Source organism: Pelophylax lessonae, assembly GCF_965119305.1.
Source record: "Pelophylax lessonae genome assembly, chromosome: 2".
In the NCBI taxonomy this organism is placed as follows: Eukaryota; Metazoa; Chordata; class Amphibia; order Anura; family Ranidae; genus Pelophylax; species Pelophylax lessonae.
This window is the reverse complement of record NC_138769.1, coordinates 450,386,951-450,405,365: the sequence shown is the minus strand read 5'-3', so window position 1 is coordinate 450,405,365 and position 18,415 is coordinate 450,386,951. Positions and strand designations below refer to the sequence as shown.

The window sequence follows — 18,415 nt, the reverse complement described above, 5'->3', positions numbered from 1 at the left end:
CCGGCCTACTTCCCGCCCAATGTGGTGGTGAGTTCTAAAGAATATGTATATATAAATGTATATGTATATATGTGTAGCTGTTTGAATAACTATATTCCTTAAGGTTCGGTTGGAAACTACTTTTCTATTACTGAAGCTAAGGATGGGTGGGACCCTTTTAAACAGCTGCAAATTAGTTGTGTTTCCTGTGAGGCGGAGCCACAATCTCTCAAATGTAGGCCGTCCTGGAAGGATTGAAGAGAAAGGCCGTTACCGGTACACTAACGGTAAGTTTTTTGACACAAATCTGGTAATGAACATGTTAATTTTTGATTAATGCTTAATGGCTGGCTTTCTGGCACCCTGTGGTGGGTGGCTGGCTGGCACAGGGCCTGTGGGCGGCTGGCTGGTACAGGACCTGTGGGTTGGTGGCAGTCTGGCACCCTGTGGTGGGTGGGTGGCTGGCTGGCACCCTGCGGTTTGGCACAGGGGCTGTGGGTGGCTGACTGGTACAGAGCCTGTGGGTGGCTGGCTGGTACAGTGCCTGTGGGTGGCTGGCTGGCTGGTACAGTGCCTGTGGCTGGCTGGTACAGTGCCTGTGGCTGGCAGGTACAGGGCCTGTGGGAGGCTGGCTGGTACAGGGCCTGTGGGTGACTTTACCATCGCTTCTTGAATGAGGTGAAGTTCTGCTGACTTCAATCATCCAATCACGTGCTTGCAAAAATACTGTTTATTTTTACGTTTCCTTGCACCTCATTGGGTTTTGCAAAGTACATTTTCCCCACATTCTAGAAAATATTTGATTTTGTTTTCTTAGGTAATAACAAAAATGATCACACAATAAACAGACTCATCATAGTGGAAATATAAAATGTGCTTAGGTCTATATGGTGTATAAAGATTTGAGATCAGTCCTATTCATGCCTATTGGGACACAGCAGCTGCACATACACAGCTGCTACTCTCAATATATCATCCTTGTGCGTGCGTGTGCATGTCCCAAACTCACCCTGGATGTGTTTGGGGCTGCGCACCCACACGGATGTCACACCTGGAGCTGCGGCTGTGTCCGTGCAGCCGCTGCATACCAATAGACAACTATGGGATCATGGGCACAGGGATGCATGCAACACTTGTGCATCCCTGTGCCAGTAAAATACTACCCTGCTCGAGGCACGGATCAGATCGCCCCGTGTGAACAAGGCCTTACCTGACAAAATTGTGGGGTTTTTTTTTCTGTTTTAGTGCTGACCTTCATAAATAAACAAAACCTCTGTACATTTCCTTTAATACATTATGCTTTCTATTTTGCAGAAAATATGAAGATGCCTTAGAGTATCATCGTCAAGCCCTAGTTCTGATACCACAAAATGCCTCCACCTATTCAGCTATTGGATATATACACAGTCTAATGGGAAATTTTGAAAGTGCAATTGATTATTTCCATACAGTAAGTTTACCACTGAAACAGAGTATGTATAATCTGACTTGTATATTGCGCGTGTCCTCTGTCAGAAGAGTTGGCAGCTAAGGTCAGTATAGGTAAGCCCAATGTGTTTCTACATATTGGCAGTTCTCAAAGTGTTAGTCATTGCTAGAAGTACATTAACATGATACAATACTAAATATTGTTGTATTCTTGAATCATGATTTATTTTGCATATTACCACAAAGAAAGCTGTTTTTGTTGGGATGTTATACTACAGGGCTCATTTAATCTTTTCCAACAGGTTACCAACAGATTGACATTTGGCGTCAAACTTATGTGCAATGACTCCTTAAAGCGTATCCAAGCAATAGAAATCAAAATGTAATTGTTGTACCTTATTTGTCCTTAGATGTGGTGGCTGCATTCGTTTTCTCTCTTGCCAATTCCTCAAGAGCATACAAAAGCTTTTAATATGCGTAACAACTTTGAGTATGCCATGTTCCCGCTAAAGCCATTCTTTACCACTGAGGTACCCAGCTATCCATGAATCCTGTGCTTTAAAGCCACTTAGTACTTCTCTTAAACTCTGAGAAGTCTTCTTTTATAAGGCAGTGTTTTATTTTTACCTGGTGATTCTGCCAGCAACACACCTGTCCTAGAGTGAAAATGCTCACTAATCCTTTTGGATCAGAACAACAGAGTCGAGCTAGACCTACGAGACCCCACACCTCTCCCATTGACCATAACCTAGAGGGAGTGGTTCTTCAGTCCTCAAAGATAGCTGAGAACAAAGTAATTGTTACAAGTTTGCACAGGCAGAGAGCACAGGAAATTGTCAGTTCACAAGATTCCAGGAAGATCAACAAGTGTTTTTTCTGAATTATTAAAGATATCAAATATTCAGATTATCCGATAAAACAAAATGCTTATAGATATAAAAGCTTATTGTTGGGTTCACACACACAGGTTACTATTGCTTGCTGGCTTCTAAACAAGACTAGTTGCAGAGCTGAACATTTATTTTAAACAAGGGGTCGACTTCGGTTGTGGAGTTGTTGAGGACTTTGTTTATTCCCATTCTGGTATATCTGGAGGATCTGCTGCTCAGGTAGCAATTGGCTCAGAAACTAATATTGAATCTCCAGCAAACAGGACAAGTCCTACAGAGGTTTGGCTGGGAGCCTCCAAAAGTTGGCCTTACTTGAGATAGGCTAAAGAAGAAGCGACATGCTTTGGAACTTGTTCCTATCTCCCAGCGGTGTCAGGCATCCAGGCTCAGGCTTCCATCCCCTATCTGGTTGTCTTCCTGCAGCAGCGGCTCCCTCCTGCTTGTGCTCTTCTTCCCCTGTTCACAGTCAAAGTAGGGGAATTCCAAAGCGGCTACGGGCTCCAGAGGCAGTAGCTTTGACTTTTACCGCTTTGCACAAGCTTTCCCCTTTGTAAGTGTGCTTTTTAAACATTAATATTATTCACCTTGTTTACTACACTATGGAGGTTGAGCTTGTCCTTTCCCTCTTGCTTCAGAAGTAATGTCTGCACTGGAATACTTTGGCTTAGTGCTTGACACAGAGCAGGTAAAGTTGCTTCTTCCCCAGGAAAAATGCCTGTTTCTTCGAGCCCTGGTAGAATGCTTGAGGTTGTTGAAAAGTCCCTCAGTTGGGACCTGCATACAGGTGCGTGGGAAAAATTGTAGCTGCCTTCATTGCAGTCCCCTATGCCCAGTGTCACTCCAGAGCTCTGCAGCTCAATATCCTGTCTTTATTGGACAGATGTCAGTAGTCCTTGCATCTACCGATGCATCTGACTCCCAAGACAATGTCAACTCTGGACAGGTGGATATCCACACAGGTGCTGGATACCAGGAAATCCTTCCATCCTGTGACTTGAAAGGTTCAGACGACCGTTGCTAGCCTGTTGGGGTGGGGAGATGTTCTCGAGAACCTCTAGTTTGGTGATCAGGGGAGCAGGAGTTGTCTGTCATCCTGTAACATCAGGAAACTTGTCTACCCCTCCTTCAATAGACTATCTAGATTTTAGGGGCTTTAGCCAGACAATGTATGGCTGGAGCATACATCAACCATCAAGAAAGGGACAAGAAGTCGTGCTGCTTATGAAGGAGTGGACCCCAACCTCTCTTTGCATGGGGGACAGGGCCAGAATATGTTCTGCCATATTCCCGACATGGAAAATAGGCAGACATCAATAGCTGAACTTAGGGGAATGTGCTCTTCACCCAAAGTGTTTGCTGAGATTTATTTGCTGTGGGGAGGGATTTAATAAACTGGACAAATTTGTGTCTTGCACAAGGAATTATCAAGTGTTTGCAGTAGATGCTCTGGTAACTCCTTGGGATCGGCTTTTTCTGATCTATGCCTTCCCTTCAATGCAGCTTTTTCCTCACCTTAGGATAAAGGAGGAGGGATTCTGGGGATTCTGATAGTACCTGAATGGCCCAAATCCTGAGGCATAGTTTCTGACTCTATTCTTCTAACCTCCTCCAGGCTAGGAAGTCGACCTCCAGGTTTATGATTTACCATTGTATGTAAAAGACTTACTGCAACTGGTGTGCTTTAATTAAAGGGTGCCGCCACTTTCACAGGGGAAAAAAATAGCATATAAAGAAAAAATAATATAGCTTATACAATTGCGACACAAGTCATATTGTATTTGAATGTTATTAAAAATTACCTTTTCTTTACAATCTGCAGCCACTGTACTTTTCTTAAAATGCAGTGCAATATGGCTAACTGGAGTTGTTCTGTACACAGAATGTGTACTGACCACACCCCAAAAACATAATTTCCTGCTTGTGTGATTGGCTCCCCAATTTTCACAGAAATCTGCCTAAGTTACAAGTCAGATTTCTGGCATCCCCTGCAACAAAAATGTAATTTTTGGTGAGATACTCCCAATAGGAACACGTTGTTTAAAGGGATGCAGACCCATCAGCTTTCCTCATTAGGGCTCTGCAGCTGCACAACTGATTGATCAGGGCTCGACAAACCCCCGGGCGCCAGGTCGCATTTGCGACTAGAATTAGCGACCTGGCGCCTGGGATGCCCTGCAGGAGGTGTCCTGTCCCTTTTGCGCCCCCACCTCCTCCCCCAGTGCACAGACTTCCGCGCCGTCCGAAAATTGAGGCCCCGGCTTTTTGGCCTTCTTATGTGAGATGAGAGGCTTCAAATGGGGAACTGGCGCCCTCCTGTGGTGGCCGGGAGTAATGACTGTTTCCACTGCCTGTTGACTTGTTTCCACTGCCTGTTCTCAATGCATTCCCATCTCCTTCCCAAGAAGAGATGAGAGGGAAGTTTTTGCAGGCTTCATCTCCCTGTCCAGTTACCTTTGCTTAAAGGTAAGTGGACAGGGAGTGTGGTTATTATTATTAATTTATTTTCTAAATTTAAAAAAAAATAATAATAATTTTTTTCTTTTTTTTTTTAAATCATTAAAAAAAAATGAAAAAATGTTTTTTTCAATTATATATATATATATATATATATATATATATATATATATATATATATATATATATATATATATATATATATATATATATATATATAATCTTTTTTGTTTTCCTCATCGCCATGCCACAGCCGAAGGCCCCTTTCACACGGGCTGTCTGATCAGGTCCGCCTGTCAGTTTTTCAGGTAGACCTGATCGGACCCTTCAGTCTCCTCTATGGAGCAGTAATCTGCCACCATCTGATCCTGTCCGCCAAAAACAGACGGATGGTGGTTCTATTTTCTATCCATCCCGACCGTGGATCGGATCAGATGGCATCGGATGGAAAGAGACAGACGGTCTGTTTCCATCCGATTGCGCTATAGAGGAGAGTGGGGTTCTAGCCGTATTTATGTGTAAATTTAGTATCCGTTTTATTAAATAAAGCTTGGTTGTTAGTTTAAAAAAAACTAAAAAAACTGGCTCCTAACTTTTTTAGCTGGCTCCTAGATTTCAGGCAAATTTGTCAAGCCCTGTGATTGATAATTATGAAACCAATCCCAGTAGACCCACTCAGCACAGAGTAACAAACAATGATTTCTTCAGAATATCTAAAGGTTGTTATATTCCATGTGCATTGCAGTGATCACCCAGAGGGGAATGTTTTTTTCTCAACAAAAGCGGAGTTACTCTTTAAGTACTTTTGAGGGAAAGATCTTCGCCTTGGTTGTTCTGTTTCAGGGACCTATCATATCTCATTGCTTGGTTAAAGCCTTTTTGCAGGGTGTCCTAATGATTTTTCCACCTGTGTGGCTCCCTTGTCCACGTAGGACCTTGGTCTTGTTTGTTACACAGCCTTCTCCCCTTGAACCTCTAAGAGATCCCCTTGTCGTCCTTTCACGCAAGCTGTTCTTTTTGGTTGTCATTACCTTGACTTGTGGGATCTCAAAGTTGGGTGTTCTTTGCTGCAAGGAACCCTTCCTGGTTCTTCACTAGTATAAGGTGTTTCTGAGGCCTCTGTACTCTTTTTTTGTCTAAGGTAATTTCTTAATTCTTCTTGGTCTAGTCCAAAGCATCCCGAAGAGAAGGTGCATCACACTTTGAATGATGTATGCACTATTCGAGTTGATCTGAAGACCATGGCTTCATTGAGAAAGTCAGATTCTGTTTTGGATTTTTTTGTTCTGTTTTGGATGTGTTGGCCCCATTACTGTGTTGCCTGCTTCTCATGTTCAGCGCTTTGGGACATCACAAGTACTCGAGAATATTAAAGTGGAATTCTAGTCAAATTCTAACTAAGCCTAAATCTACTCCCATCTCTATTCTAAAACTATTCTATCTACCCTGTAAAAGATGTCTACAGTATACCTAACTATTCTGAAGCTATTGCATGAGTGGGTTTTAGCAGTGGCTTTAACGTGGAGGATACACAGCGACAATGGCTGCAGAGCCTGGGCACTGACGTCTCCCATAGACTTACTATGGGGCATCCATTGTCGGCTGTCCCTTCACCACTACACTGAAGCTGGTGCTGGGACCTAATCATGTGCGTGGACTGGAGCTGCTTCAGATTAGGTAAGTATGGACATCTTTTCTTTTGCAGGGTAGATGGAATAGTCTTAGAATGGGGTGGGAGTAGATTTATGACTATTTAGAATTTGACTGGAATTCCACTCTTACCCCTCTCTGTCCTGTAATGTACTATTAAGAAATTGGGATTTTTGGTGGGTATCTGAAAGAATCAAGTATATCATGGGACACAATGATCCCTCCCCTTTTCTGTTCCTCATTGCTTGCTACAAAACTGAAGTTTAGTGGAGCTTGGAGGTGTTAGGTCTCCACTGTCCAGTCACCTAAAGGTAGCAGCATAACCCAAGTAGTCTAGGCATAACTCTTCTGTATCCTGTGGTTTTACAGGTAAACCGAAATCTTCATTTCTCTTGATGCTTTCAATAGAATTACATAATGCATTACCATTTATTTATTTAATGATTTTTGTATGACTAATTATGTTTTTCTTGTATTTAAGGCTTTAGGTCTAAGAAGAGATGACACATTTTCTGTTACAATGCTTGGACATTGCATTGAAATGTATATTGGAGACTCTGAAGCATATATTGGTAAGGTTTTATGTACATTTTGTAAAATACAAAGCACGAATGCAAATTGGTCGGATTCTGTCCAGTGGTGTTTTTTTTTTTTTTTTGTTTTCTTTTTTTTGTTTCTAAAGTCTAGTGTAGGTTAAAAGTAGTCTGTATTCAATTTGACTGAAAGCTCTGCTGATGTTGGTGCTCCAGTTCACAGCTACTGCACTACATTCCTGCATTACATTCCTGCATCCTGGAAGCAAAATGCTCACGGAGAACTGAGCGATCAGCAGTCTTTGATCTCTCAGTTCTCAACCTTGGAGCCAGTGGAGGACCGATGCTGCATCAACCTAGGTAAGTAGGATTTAAAAAAAAAAATCTAGACTTCTCTTTTAAAGCCCAACTCCATGTTTCCAACACAAGTGACTCACTCAGTGTGTGGACATTGTACTTTTTTCTTACCTTTTTTTTTTTTTTTTCAATGTCTTCTGGCCTATCGCGTGATGCACTGGGTCCTCATTCTTTACTGATTTTCTCTAGCAGTGGGCGTTCCGAGACAATGCAAAGAGTGGCTTTGACATGCTGATGTCAACATTGCTCTCTGCATCAATTTATAGTGAATGCGGGGGTGCCATGGTCATACCTACTTGATAAGAAGGGAACATTGACACCCTACACATTGACACCCTACATTCACAGTAATTTCCGATTTCTCTTACGTCCTCTGACAGTCGCCGCCCACTCATACAGTCTTGACCAATGGGTATTGACCTCTTATCCATAGGAGCAAGCTAGGCATAAGACTTGTTAAAAACAAAGTAATTTACATAGACACACCCATGGGGGCTGTCCCACTGGTTCAATACCCCCCTGCTATCAGCCATCCCAACTCAGTTTATCTTCTGCCTAGTTAGGAGTGAGATAGGCTCTCCCTGTGCTGGGGCTACAGTCTCAGCCTTCTTCTATTTCTTATGGTTTTATTTCTGCAAATGCGTTTTTTTTCTTTGCATTACTAGCTGTTTATTTCTCAGCGTTTAGTTAGTCACTTCTTCAAGATGATGACGGTGTCGCGGAGCTGGGAGTCGCACTAGTCGTCCTGGTATCCAAGGACAGAGGGCCTTATGGAATCCCAGCCCGCACTCGAGCGTTTAGCAGGTTATGCGTACGCCCTGGCCTCGCAAACTACCCATCCTGTCCTCAGGGATGAAAGCCCGCGAGGTGGCCACCTCGCCTGGACGTCTCTCCCACGGTTTCCGTGCGTTGCTAGAGTCCTGCGTTTTTGGCTGACGGCACCCCCGCCATCTGGGGTGGGAGGTTTCCTGTCGATGTGAGGCACCCATGCCATCGGATACGGTAAGTACATTCTGTGTGGGGCCTCTGTCTGGGGCTGGAAGTCCTGTGTGTCTGTGGTATCCCCTAATGTCTGTGCGTTTTTTGGGGCGCCCTTTCTCCCGGTCCCTGCGGGAACTTTACCTCAGCTAGTTCGCTATGTGGGTTGTCCCTCTCCTAGGTGACACTTTATGGTGTGTGTGGAGGTGCAGACACGTGCGGCGACCGCTGCGGGGTTAAAAAACGCCGGTCCGCCATTTTAGGTGTGGTCAGCATGCTGGCTTCACTGTGGGCGCTTCTACAGCGATGTATGTAGTGTATTCTGGCGCCTTGCGTGTGGCAATGTGTTCTCCTGAGCACATCAGGGGCCATTTTTCCGGAGTCTCCCATTGCTTTCTATGGGCAACCATGTTTCCTTAGTCTGAAGTCCTAGTTCAGCCTCCTGCGGTGACATCACTTCCTCTTTCTGTACAGAGAAGATCGGCAGGCGTGTGGTAACACTTGTGGGGTCTGTCTTTGCTGTTTTTTGTGGGAATACCTCTGGCTATCAGTTTATTCCTGTTTGGGGGTCTGCTTACAGCATCCTTCATAGCGGTGTTCTGCGGGTGATCACGGTGCGCTTAAAGGGCCAGTACCTTTAAAAAAATATATATATTTTATTATGGAGTCCCAGGACAGCAAATTTCCCCCAGCTTTGGTGGAGGATTCAGATTCCTCTGAATCTTCTGCTCTGCCTGCTTTGACTGCCGCACTTGCGACTTTAGCGTCCAAAGTGGATGTTTTGATGACTGAACGGGATGCTAGAAAAAGGCCTAGGCTCTCTCTCTTCTGATTCTGAATCTGACATGGTTGCCATAGATAGTGTGCCCCTTGAAGGGTCTCGCTCTTCTCAGTCTGAGGGGGAGGCGGAGGATGCGGGGGTGGATGATTCCCCCCCTGGGACGGCCGAGGACCGCGCAGCTATGGATGCGCTGATCATTGCCTTTAAGGAAACACTACATTTAGAGGATGAGCCCAATCCTCCGGGAAAACGGTCCTCTTTTGGTACCCACAGATCTCGGAAGGTGGCGCAGGTATTTCCTTGCCCCGCTGAGTTCCACAAAACTGTGAATGAACAATGGCGCAACTTGAAGCGCACTTTTGTGGTGCCAAAGAAGTTTCAACTCCTCTACCCCTTTGCGTCTCCTACGGATTTGCGCTCGTCTGTGGCTCCCAAAGTGGATCACACTGTGGCCAGATTGAACAGGGCCACTCTGGTACCTACCGAGGATTTTCCGGTGTTTAAAGATCCTACGGATAGGAGGCTGGAATCTCTTGCCCGACATTCCTATATGGTGGTGGGTTCCATGCTGAAACCTATTTTCGCCTCTGTCATGGTGGCTCAAGCGGTGGTGGATTGGACCAAGGTGCTCAGACGAATCCTCGTGGCTGATTCTGCCCCCCCCCCCCCGACCAGCTTGGGGATGGTGGACCAGATTTATCAAGGGGTCATGTATTTGTGCGATGCGGCCTTGAATGAGGCCCCATTAGCTGCGTGCTTATCTAGTGTCGCAGTACTTAATCGCCGCTTGATATGGTTAAAAAGCTGGTCGGCTGACCAGACTTCTAGGAAGACGGTGTCTTGCATCCCTTATGCTGGGTCTCGTCTTTTTGGAGAATCCCTGGATGAATTGGTTAAAGGTGTCACTGGGGGCAAGAGTACTCTGTTACCCCAGAATCCTAGGGGTAAGTCTTTCCGCCCCTCCTTTAAACCAAATCAGGGGTCCTTTCGTGCCTTCAAGGCGCAGGACAAGGGGAAACCTTTCAAGGGCCAGGGTGGCCAGAGAAAGTCATGGGCGGGCAAGCCAAAAGCCGCCCAGGCTGGTGCGGTGGCACAGTCCGCCACTGCCTGAAGGGACGCCCTCACCCGTTTCAGGGGTGGGGGGACGTCTGCACGGTTTCCTCCAACCTTGGCTGCTCCGGATTCCGGACAAGTGGGTTCAGGAAATCATTTGATCAGGTTACAAGATCGAATTCCTTTCGCGACCAGGGGACAGATTCTTTCCCTCAAATCTTCATTTGACCCCAGATCGGCTGCAAGATCTTCATCGGGCGATTCAGGATCTACTCGCCCAGGGGGTAATCGTCCTGGTGCCTCATCGGGACAGATTTCGGGGGTTTTATTCGAATCTGTTCACTGTGCCTAGAAAGGTGCATCCGTTTCTGGACTTTAAAGCTTTGAACTGCTCTGTGCGCGTTCAAAAATTCCGCATGGAATCGCTCAGCTCGGTGGTGGCCTCCCTGAGTCCGGGAGATTTCCTGGCTTCTATCGACCTAGAGGATGCGTATTTACACATCCCCATATTCGAGGGTCATCAGAGGTACCTCCGATTCGCTATCGCGGAGGAACACTATCAGTTTGTGGCGTTACCTTTTGGTCTCGCTTGGGCTCCAAGGGTGTTTACCAAAGTGCTGGCTCCTGTTCTGGGCCTATTACGGGTACAGGGAATTGGGGTCTTGGGTTATCTGGACGATCTCCTGTTAAGATCGAGTGCCAGTCAGAGCCTGCTGCGCGATCTGTCCACGATCAACGTTCAGAAGTCGACTTTGTCTCCTTCGGTGCGTCTCCCATATTTGGGAATGGTCTTGGACTCCGCCCAAGCGAAGGTGTTTCTGCCGGAGGACAAGCTCCAGACCCTGCAGAGCGAGGTCAGGTCCCTCAGGGACAACGAGTCCTCGTCGCTCAGGACCTGTATGCGGTCCTTGGGATTGATGGTGTCAGCCTTCGAGGCGATACCGTTTGCACAGTTTCACACGCGGTCTCTCCAAGCAGAGATACTGGCCAGGTGGGACAGGCTCCCTCAGTCCTTGGACCTGAGGGTGTCTCTGAGTCATCAAACCAGAGTGGATCTTCTGTGGTGGCTCCAGTCCCCGGCCGTAGCGGAGGAGAAATCCTTCTGGCCGTTACTGTGGACGGTATTTACCACGGATGCCAGCCTGTTGGGATGGGGTGGCATCCTGGGCAACCTGTCTGCCCAGGGCACTTGGTCGGTGGAGGAATCTTCCCTACCGATAAACATCTTGGAATTGAGAGCGATCAGGCTGTGCCTGCTCCATTGGTCGGATCGTCTTCAGGGCCGCCCTGTACGGGTGTAGACGGACAATGCCACTGCGGTGGCTTACATCAATCACCAAGGGGGCACCAGGAGTGCCCGGGCGGCTCAGGAAGTGACCAGCATTCTGTCTTGGGCCGAGACTCGCGTCCCGGCGATTTCGGCAGTTCACATTCCGGGTGTGGAGAACTGGCAGGCCGATTATCTGAGCCGTCAGACCCTGGACCAGGGGGAATGGTCCCTGCACCCAGAGGTTTTTCAAATGCGTCCCGGCTAAACAAGGTGGGAAGGTTCATGGCAAGAACACGCGATCCTCTGGCAGACGCCTCGGATGCGCTGGTGGTGCCTTGGCACCGGTATCGTCTGATGTATGCCTTTCCCCCGATCCAGTTGTGGTCCAGGTTCCTGCGCAGGTTGGTCTCTGAACCTAAGTTGGTGATTCTGGTGGCCCCGGACTGGCCACGCCGGTCCTGGTACGTGGACATCATTCAACTGGCCGTCGAGCCTCCGTGGCGGCTACCGTTACGAGACGATCTACTGTTTCAGGGACCGATCTTCCATCCTGCTTTACAGTCGCTGGCTTTAACGGCATGGCTGTTGAAAGCCAGGTCCTAAGAGACAGGGGTCTCTCTTCTGAGGTCATTCCTACTTTGCTCAAGGCTAGGAAAGCCTCGTCCGGTAAGATCTATTACCGTACCTGGAAGGCTTATTTTGCCTGGTGTGAATCCAGAGGCTTCCCTCCTTGTTCCTACTCGATGGCGAGGGTGTTAGCCTTCTTACAAACTGGTGTGGACCAACGCCTCGCGTTGTCCACGTTTAAGGGCCAGTTGTCTGCACTGGCCGTCCTTTTCCAGCGCCCATTGGCGTCTGACTCCTTGATTCGCACCTTTATTCAAGGTCTGCGTCACTTGGCCCCTCCTCGGAGGGCGCCCCTACCTCCTTGGGACTTGAACTTGGTTCTGTCAGTTTTGCAACGTTCTCCCTTTGAAAACATCCGGGAGATTTCTTTGCCTCTGCTCTCGAAAAAGGTTGCTTTTCTGGTAGCGATCACTTCTGCACGCAGAGTGTCGGAGTTGGCGGCCTTGTCTTGCCGCTCCCCTTACCTGGTGGTTCATAGGCATAAGGTGGTCTTGCGACCCAACCAGTCCTTCCTTCCAAAGGTGGTTTCTGATTTTCACCTTAATGAGGACATTGTTTTGCCTTTTGCTTTGTGCGAATTTTAAACATCCTAAGGAGTTTGCCTTACATTCCTTGGATGTTGTCTGGGCGATCAGGTTTACCTGTCGTCCACTGAATCCTTTCAGAAGTCGGATTCTCTTTTTGTCCTTCCTGAGGGACCTCGGAAGGGTATGGCTGCGTCTGCGGCGACCATTTCAAAATGGATCAGACGATTGTGCAGGCCTATTAAATTAAGGAACTGGTACCGCCCTTCCCTGTCAAGGCGCACTCTACCAGAGCGGTGAGTGCATCCTGGGCCTTCCGGCATCAGGCTTCGGTGGTCCAGGTGTGCAAGGCTGCGACTTGGTCGTCTGTGCACACCTTTTCAAAATTCTACAAACTTGATGTTCTGGCATCGGCAGATGCCTCCTTTGGCCGCAAAGTTCTGTGTGCGGCAGTGCCTTAAGGGGACCCTAGTTTTGCAGGGCCCAGGCTGTTGGTGTCGTTTTCCCCCTTGTTTATTTGCTTTCCTGGGTTGTTGCTCCAGTTGAGCTTTTCTGTTGCCCAGAGGATACCTTTCTGCTCACGTAAGGTTCCTTTCTCTGCGGTGCGGTGGGTGCTGCATTGCCTTTCTGACGGTTCCGTTTCCCACCCCTCATGTCTACACTGCTTTGGGGTTCTTTGGACTTTAACTGCTTGCTACCAAACTGAGTTGGGATGGCTGATAGCAGGGGGGTATTGGACCAGTGGGACAGCCCCTATAGGTGTGTCTATGTAAATTACTTTGTTTTTAACAAGTCTTATGCCTAGCTTGCTCCTATGGATAAGAGGTCAATACCCATTGGTGAAGACTGTATGAGTGGGCGGCGACTGTCAGAGGACTCAGAGAAAGGAATTTTATGGTAAAATTTTACAAAAATTCAGTTTTTTCCTGGGTCGAAGACCAATGGGCTAGGGTACTGCTAGGAACAGCTTCAGATTGAAGGTGAGTACTGCAGCTCAAGCTTTCATTTATTTGTTTTTTAAAAACTCGTTTTATTGGCAAAGATGTAAAACAATGGTACAATAAACGTATTGTTAAACATGAACAAATTGAGATAGTTCAGGACTTTTTTTTTATTTTTAAGTACACCAGCAAAAGTATTTTATTTTTGCCCAAGCTGGCTTTTTTCATCGGCCATTCAAAGTGGGGATGTGTAAATCTTGCATTTGTTTTTTAACAAATATAGCTTGTGTTCTGTTTCATAGGAACAGAGATCAAGGACAAGCTAAGATGTTATGACTTTGATGTGCACACAATGAAAACTTTGAAGAACATAATTTCTTCTCCATGGGAGGTTGACATGGAGAGACAGTCTCTTGACGTAAGTGGCATAATGGCCTTGGAGTCTACTAATCTGCCTAAACCATCTGATGCCAGGTCTCCAGTTGAAGAAGCTCTTGAAATAGAGATGAACGAGAGTGATATGATGCTAGAAACATCAATGTCCGATCATAGTACATGAGGTTTACTTTGTTCTTACTGGGACTTATGCTATCACCCTGAAATATAGATGTTTTATGTGAAGATACACCACATCCTGCCACAACTGGGAATGAGCCCCTTGCTTCCCCACAGAGGCACTGGTATTCTGTTGCTAATGAACTGTGTACGTGTCTGTCTGGACTTTGTGAAAGGCATGTTACTCTCCAGGGGTTTTACATTTTTACTGTTAAACATTGTAAAATGAATTCACCTAATTGTGTGTGTGTGTGTGTGTGTGTTTTTTAACATTCTAATGTGGACATTATTATAATTGTAATACAGTGATACATGGCCACATGTCAGATAGAAATTGCATGTGCAAAAACAACTTTTTAAATGGGACTTGAAAAGGGTGTTTTCTGTCCACAGACCACCCCAGGTGATAATGTGAAACTGCTTTTTTTTCTGAAATGTACATGTACATGTTGCACCAAATGTTTTGAATGTCTGCAATAAAGACTGAAATGGAAAGATAGGATTTTTTTATTAAAACTTTTTACATATTAAATGTATCACAAGAACAAGGGCACAGTGTGTTGCATGTTTTTTTATCTCATCTTCATTTCTCCTCCTCTTATATTTAATTTTCTCCGCCATCCTGCATTTTTCATAAGATGTGCCACAGACTTGACTCATTTAAAAATACTGTATTGTAGTGTGGAGGGCAATGAATGTATCTTTCACTAATGTACTAATGTTTGCAGAAATATCCTAATGTGCTAGCTAAATCATCTCAGATCCACTAGAAATAATAAATAGGCATATACGTAAATTCTAATTACAGGGGAAGGAAAAGGAGGGTGGAAGAGCGATAAAGTTATGGGTGGCAGAGAGCAAGAAAATATAGTTAACACTCTAGGCTAGCTTATGTTTATTCTCCCCACAACTCGTACAAGGAATCTTACCATTCCTAGAACACTATCATAAGGCCAGTCCCAGTGACTCACATCCAAGCCTGCAGGATTGGGGAAGACTTGTGCAAGGGGTCATACAAATGCTCCATATTGACTTCCCTTGGTTATAGCCTCTTGCTCGCTTTGTGCAGATGACTTTCTGAACAGATGTGATCCCATTACTACGACTGACTACTAGCCACTATGATAATAATTCTTCCCAGGCTACTTTTTGGTAATCATTTATCCAATGATCAATCGTTGATAATGGTCAGCCAACCTTTGATAGCTGGGTTATTACCTCTACGTGACCAAATCTGCAGTCTGTTTGCCCCCAAAGGCATATGTCAGTTTTATATAAATTTTACCAGCTACAACAGTCTTCTTTTTCTGTGAAGTACATTGGTACCATTGGGGTTCTGAGGCAGATTAGTGTCCTTTAAAAAAGCTTTGTTTCTAAGCAGTCTAAAGATACTTTGAGTACTCTTGGCACATTTGGCACCAGCTATATTCTTAGCCAAGGGAGACCGTGCTACACTGCACAGAAACCTGCGTGAAAGGGATATCTGCTTGTTGAAAGTAGGAAAATCCTAAATGTGTGATAAAATAGAAACACAAACTATACAAAGCTATGCCTAGGGTTATCTTTGCACCCCTTGTTTGTAGTGAGTAGAAGTTTCCACCATTTACATAGTAAATACTGCTGTCAATACCTACTGATACTTTCTCAGCAAAAGTCTTATCAAATGTTTGGTTGATACTTTTAAATACTGTAGTTCAGAGCAGTCCTGTGGTTTGATGAGACCAAGATAAACTTATTTGGTTCAGATGGTGGCAAGCGTGTGGGGTGGCAACCAGGTGAGGAGTACAAAGACAAGTGTGTCTTGCCTACAGTCAAGCATGGTGGTGGAATTGTCATGGTCTGGGGTTGCATGAGTGCTGTTTTCACTGGGGAGCTACAATTCATTGAGTGAACCATGAATGCCAACATGTACTGTGACATACTGAAGCAAAGCCTAATCCCCTCCCTTCGGAGACTGGGCCGCAGGGCAGTATTCCAACATAACGACCCTAAACACACCTCCAAGATGTTCACTGTCTTGCTAAAGAAGCTGTGGGTAAAGATGATGGACTGGCAAAGCATGTCTCCAGACGTAAACCCTATTGAGCATCTGTGGGGCATCCTTAAATGGAACATGGAGGAGTGCAAGTTCTCTAACATCAACCAGCTCTGTGATGTCTTCATGGAGAAGTGGAAGAGGACTCCAGTGGCAACCTGTGAAGCTCTGGTGAACTCCATATCCAAGAGGGTTAAGGAAGTGGTGCAAAATAATTGTGGCCACACAACATATTGACACTTTGAGCCCAGTTTGGACATTTTCACTTAGGGGTGTACTCACTTTTGTTGCCAGTGGTTTAGATAGTAATGGCTGTGTGTTGAGTTATTTTGAGGGAACAGCAAATTTACACTGTTATACAAGCTGTACACTCACTACTTTACATTGTAGTAAAGTGTAATTTCTTCAGTATTGTCACATGAAAAGATATAATAAAATATTTACAAAAATGTGAGGGGTGAACTCGCTTTTGAGATACTGTATGTGAACCAAGGCTTAAACCTGAGGCAATAAGAACCATGTTTTCTATATTCCCTCTATATTTCTGTATGCTCTCTTCTATTATTTTGTAACTGTACTTTCTCTCTTTATATTGTAAAGTGCTGCAAAAACTGTTGGTGCTATACATATTCTGTATAATAATAGTATTCAACCGCTGAGAGATCCAATGTTAAGAAATGAAGACTCCAAATAAGGGACCTCCCCCGGGCCAATATGCGGATAACTCAGGGAATCTACTTGCCAATTAGCCCCATGAGGGAAGTTGGCCACGGATGATGATTCCTCCTTATGATTCACATACTACAGTGGCATGGTTGGACTGAATAACTACCAGCTGTCCTTTTAGAACAGTCATTTAATGAAGAATGAGCAAATGTATTACCTAAAGCTCTAGCAGACTGACTGAGAGCTTGGACTCCGAGAATCAACAAGCTTGCATACCTAGAATTTTGCTGACGTTGGCATCTTGGAACTTAGCCACCACAGCATAGAAGCCCTACTTTATGGTCAAAGATGAATTTCCCTGACTAGGGAAAGCAATGGCTTGCCCCAGCAGGACAGCATTTTTGGTTCTGGCATAAAGTCGAGCAAAAGAATCTGTCTCAAAGTATGAGGCCAATATCACAAGAACTAATACAAGTGAGCAGGAAATATTTGCTCTGTGTCTGGATATGCTGGACCTGTATCTTTTTTTCTATTTTGATGGGGAACAAAGACTCCCAGTCCTACTATCCAGGATTAATTACACATATTCTGGTCTAAGGGGGCGAGTAATGAAGTTTTCTGTGTTGGTTTTTAGCTGCTCAATAAATGCAGATCTAAGCAAGAGGTCATTGAGAAATCAAGCAACAGAGATTCATTTGAGTCTTTGTACAAATAAATAGGGCCAGATCCTTGGTGAATAATCACGGTGCTCACATCAAACTAAAGGGAAGAGACATAAAATATTAGCACTGAAATTGTAGACTGTAGAGTAAAAGCAGTATAGAGTGTGCAATGCCATGAAAATTGCAAACAGACAGGTAAAAATCCTTTTTTTAAAAGAGACAATCTGGAGAATTCAAAAAGAGTGTTTATTACATTCTTATCTTCTGATGCACCTGTCAGAGACAGATACATGAGCCTATTGGAGGTACAGTGAGAGGCGGTACTGAAGTCAAGATGTACACTCCTGTCAGTGCATGTTTATGCCCAGTAGCACGGCATCATTAAATTCTAAGATGCTGTTAGCTGTGCAGCCGACAAGCATCATAGCAACCAATGAGGCATCCCTGAACCCATTCAGCTGCGTATTTTAATGCTTCCTTCCTTTTCATTCCTGTCATTACCCAAATAAAGCAGTTGTCATATTTAAAGTGGATGTAAACTCTTAGATATACCCAGTGAAGTGACTGGCCTCAGGTGATACACAGAGATTAAACAAATCCTCCTACATAGGTTTTACCTGTTTATCTGCAGCACTCTCTTCTCTACAGCTGTTCAAAGTCCAGAATTTTTAAAGCTTGTCTGAGCTGTCAGAAAAAAAGAAGGCGGAGAGCTGAAGTTATACTCTGCAGAGCTCAGTGAGGAGAGATCTGAGAGCTTATTGGAGGAAAGACACATCTCCCTCCCCACGGTAACAGCTGTCACTCTGCTGGAGATCCCTCCCCTGTCACCTTTTTTTTTCTTAATGTCGGTAAAACATGCCAGAAGTTATTGATGCTAATAGTAGAGGAACAAAGCACCAGACTGAAATGACACTGTGGGGTTGCTTTACTAAAGGCAAATCCACTGCACACTACAAATGCAGTCGCTGTGGATCTAAGGGGAAGCTCTGAAATGAGGGGAAACTTTGCTGATTTTTATCATCCAATCATGTG

The 18,415-nt window shown here is 45.1% G+C and overlaps 1 protein-coding gene across 1 annotated transcript in view; it reads left to right on the top strand.

The window, feature by feature from the left end:
• CDC16 (cell division cycle 16) overlaps positions 1-14,570 on the top strand; it is an 83,509-nt gene extending 68,939 nt beyond the window's left edge. The window contains exons 16-18 of the mRNA XM_082246005.1: positions 1,294-1,429; positions 6,883-6,973; positions 13,768-14,570. Coding sequence (XP_082102131.1) covers positions 1,294-1,429; positions 6,883-6,973; positions 13,768-14,024 — 484 coding nt within the window. The 3' untranslated portion in view covers positions 14,025-14,570. The remainder of the gene's footprint in view (positions 1-1,293; positions 1,430-6,882; positions 6,974-13,767) is intronic.
• The last annotated feature ends 3,845 nt before the right edge of the window (positions 14,571-18,415 follow it).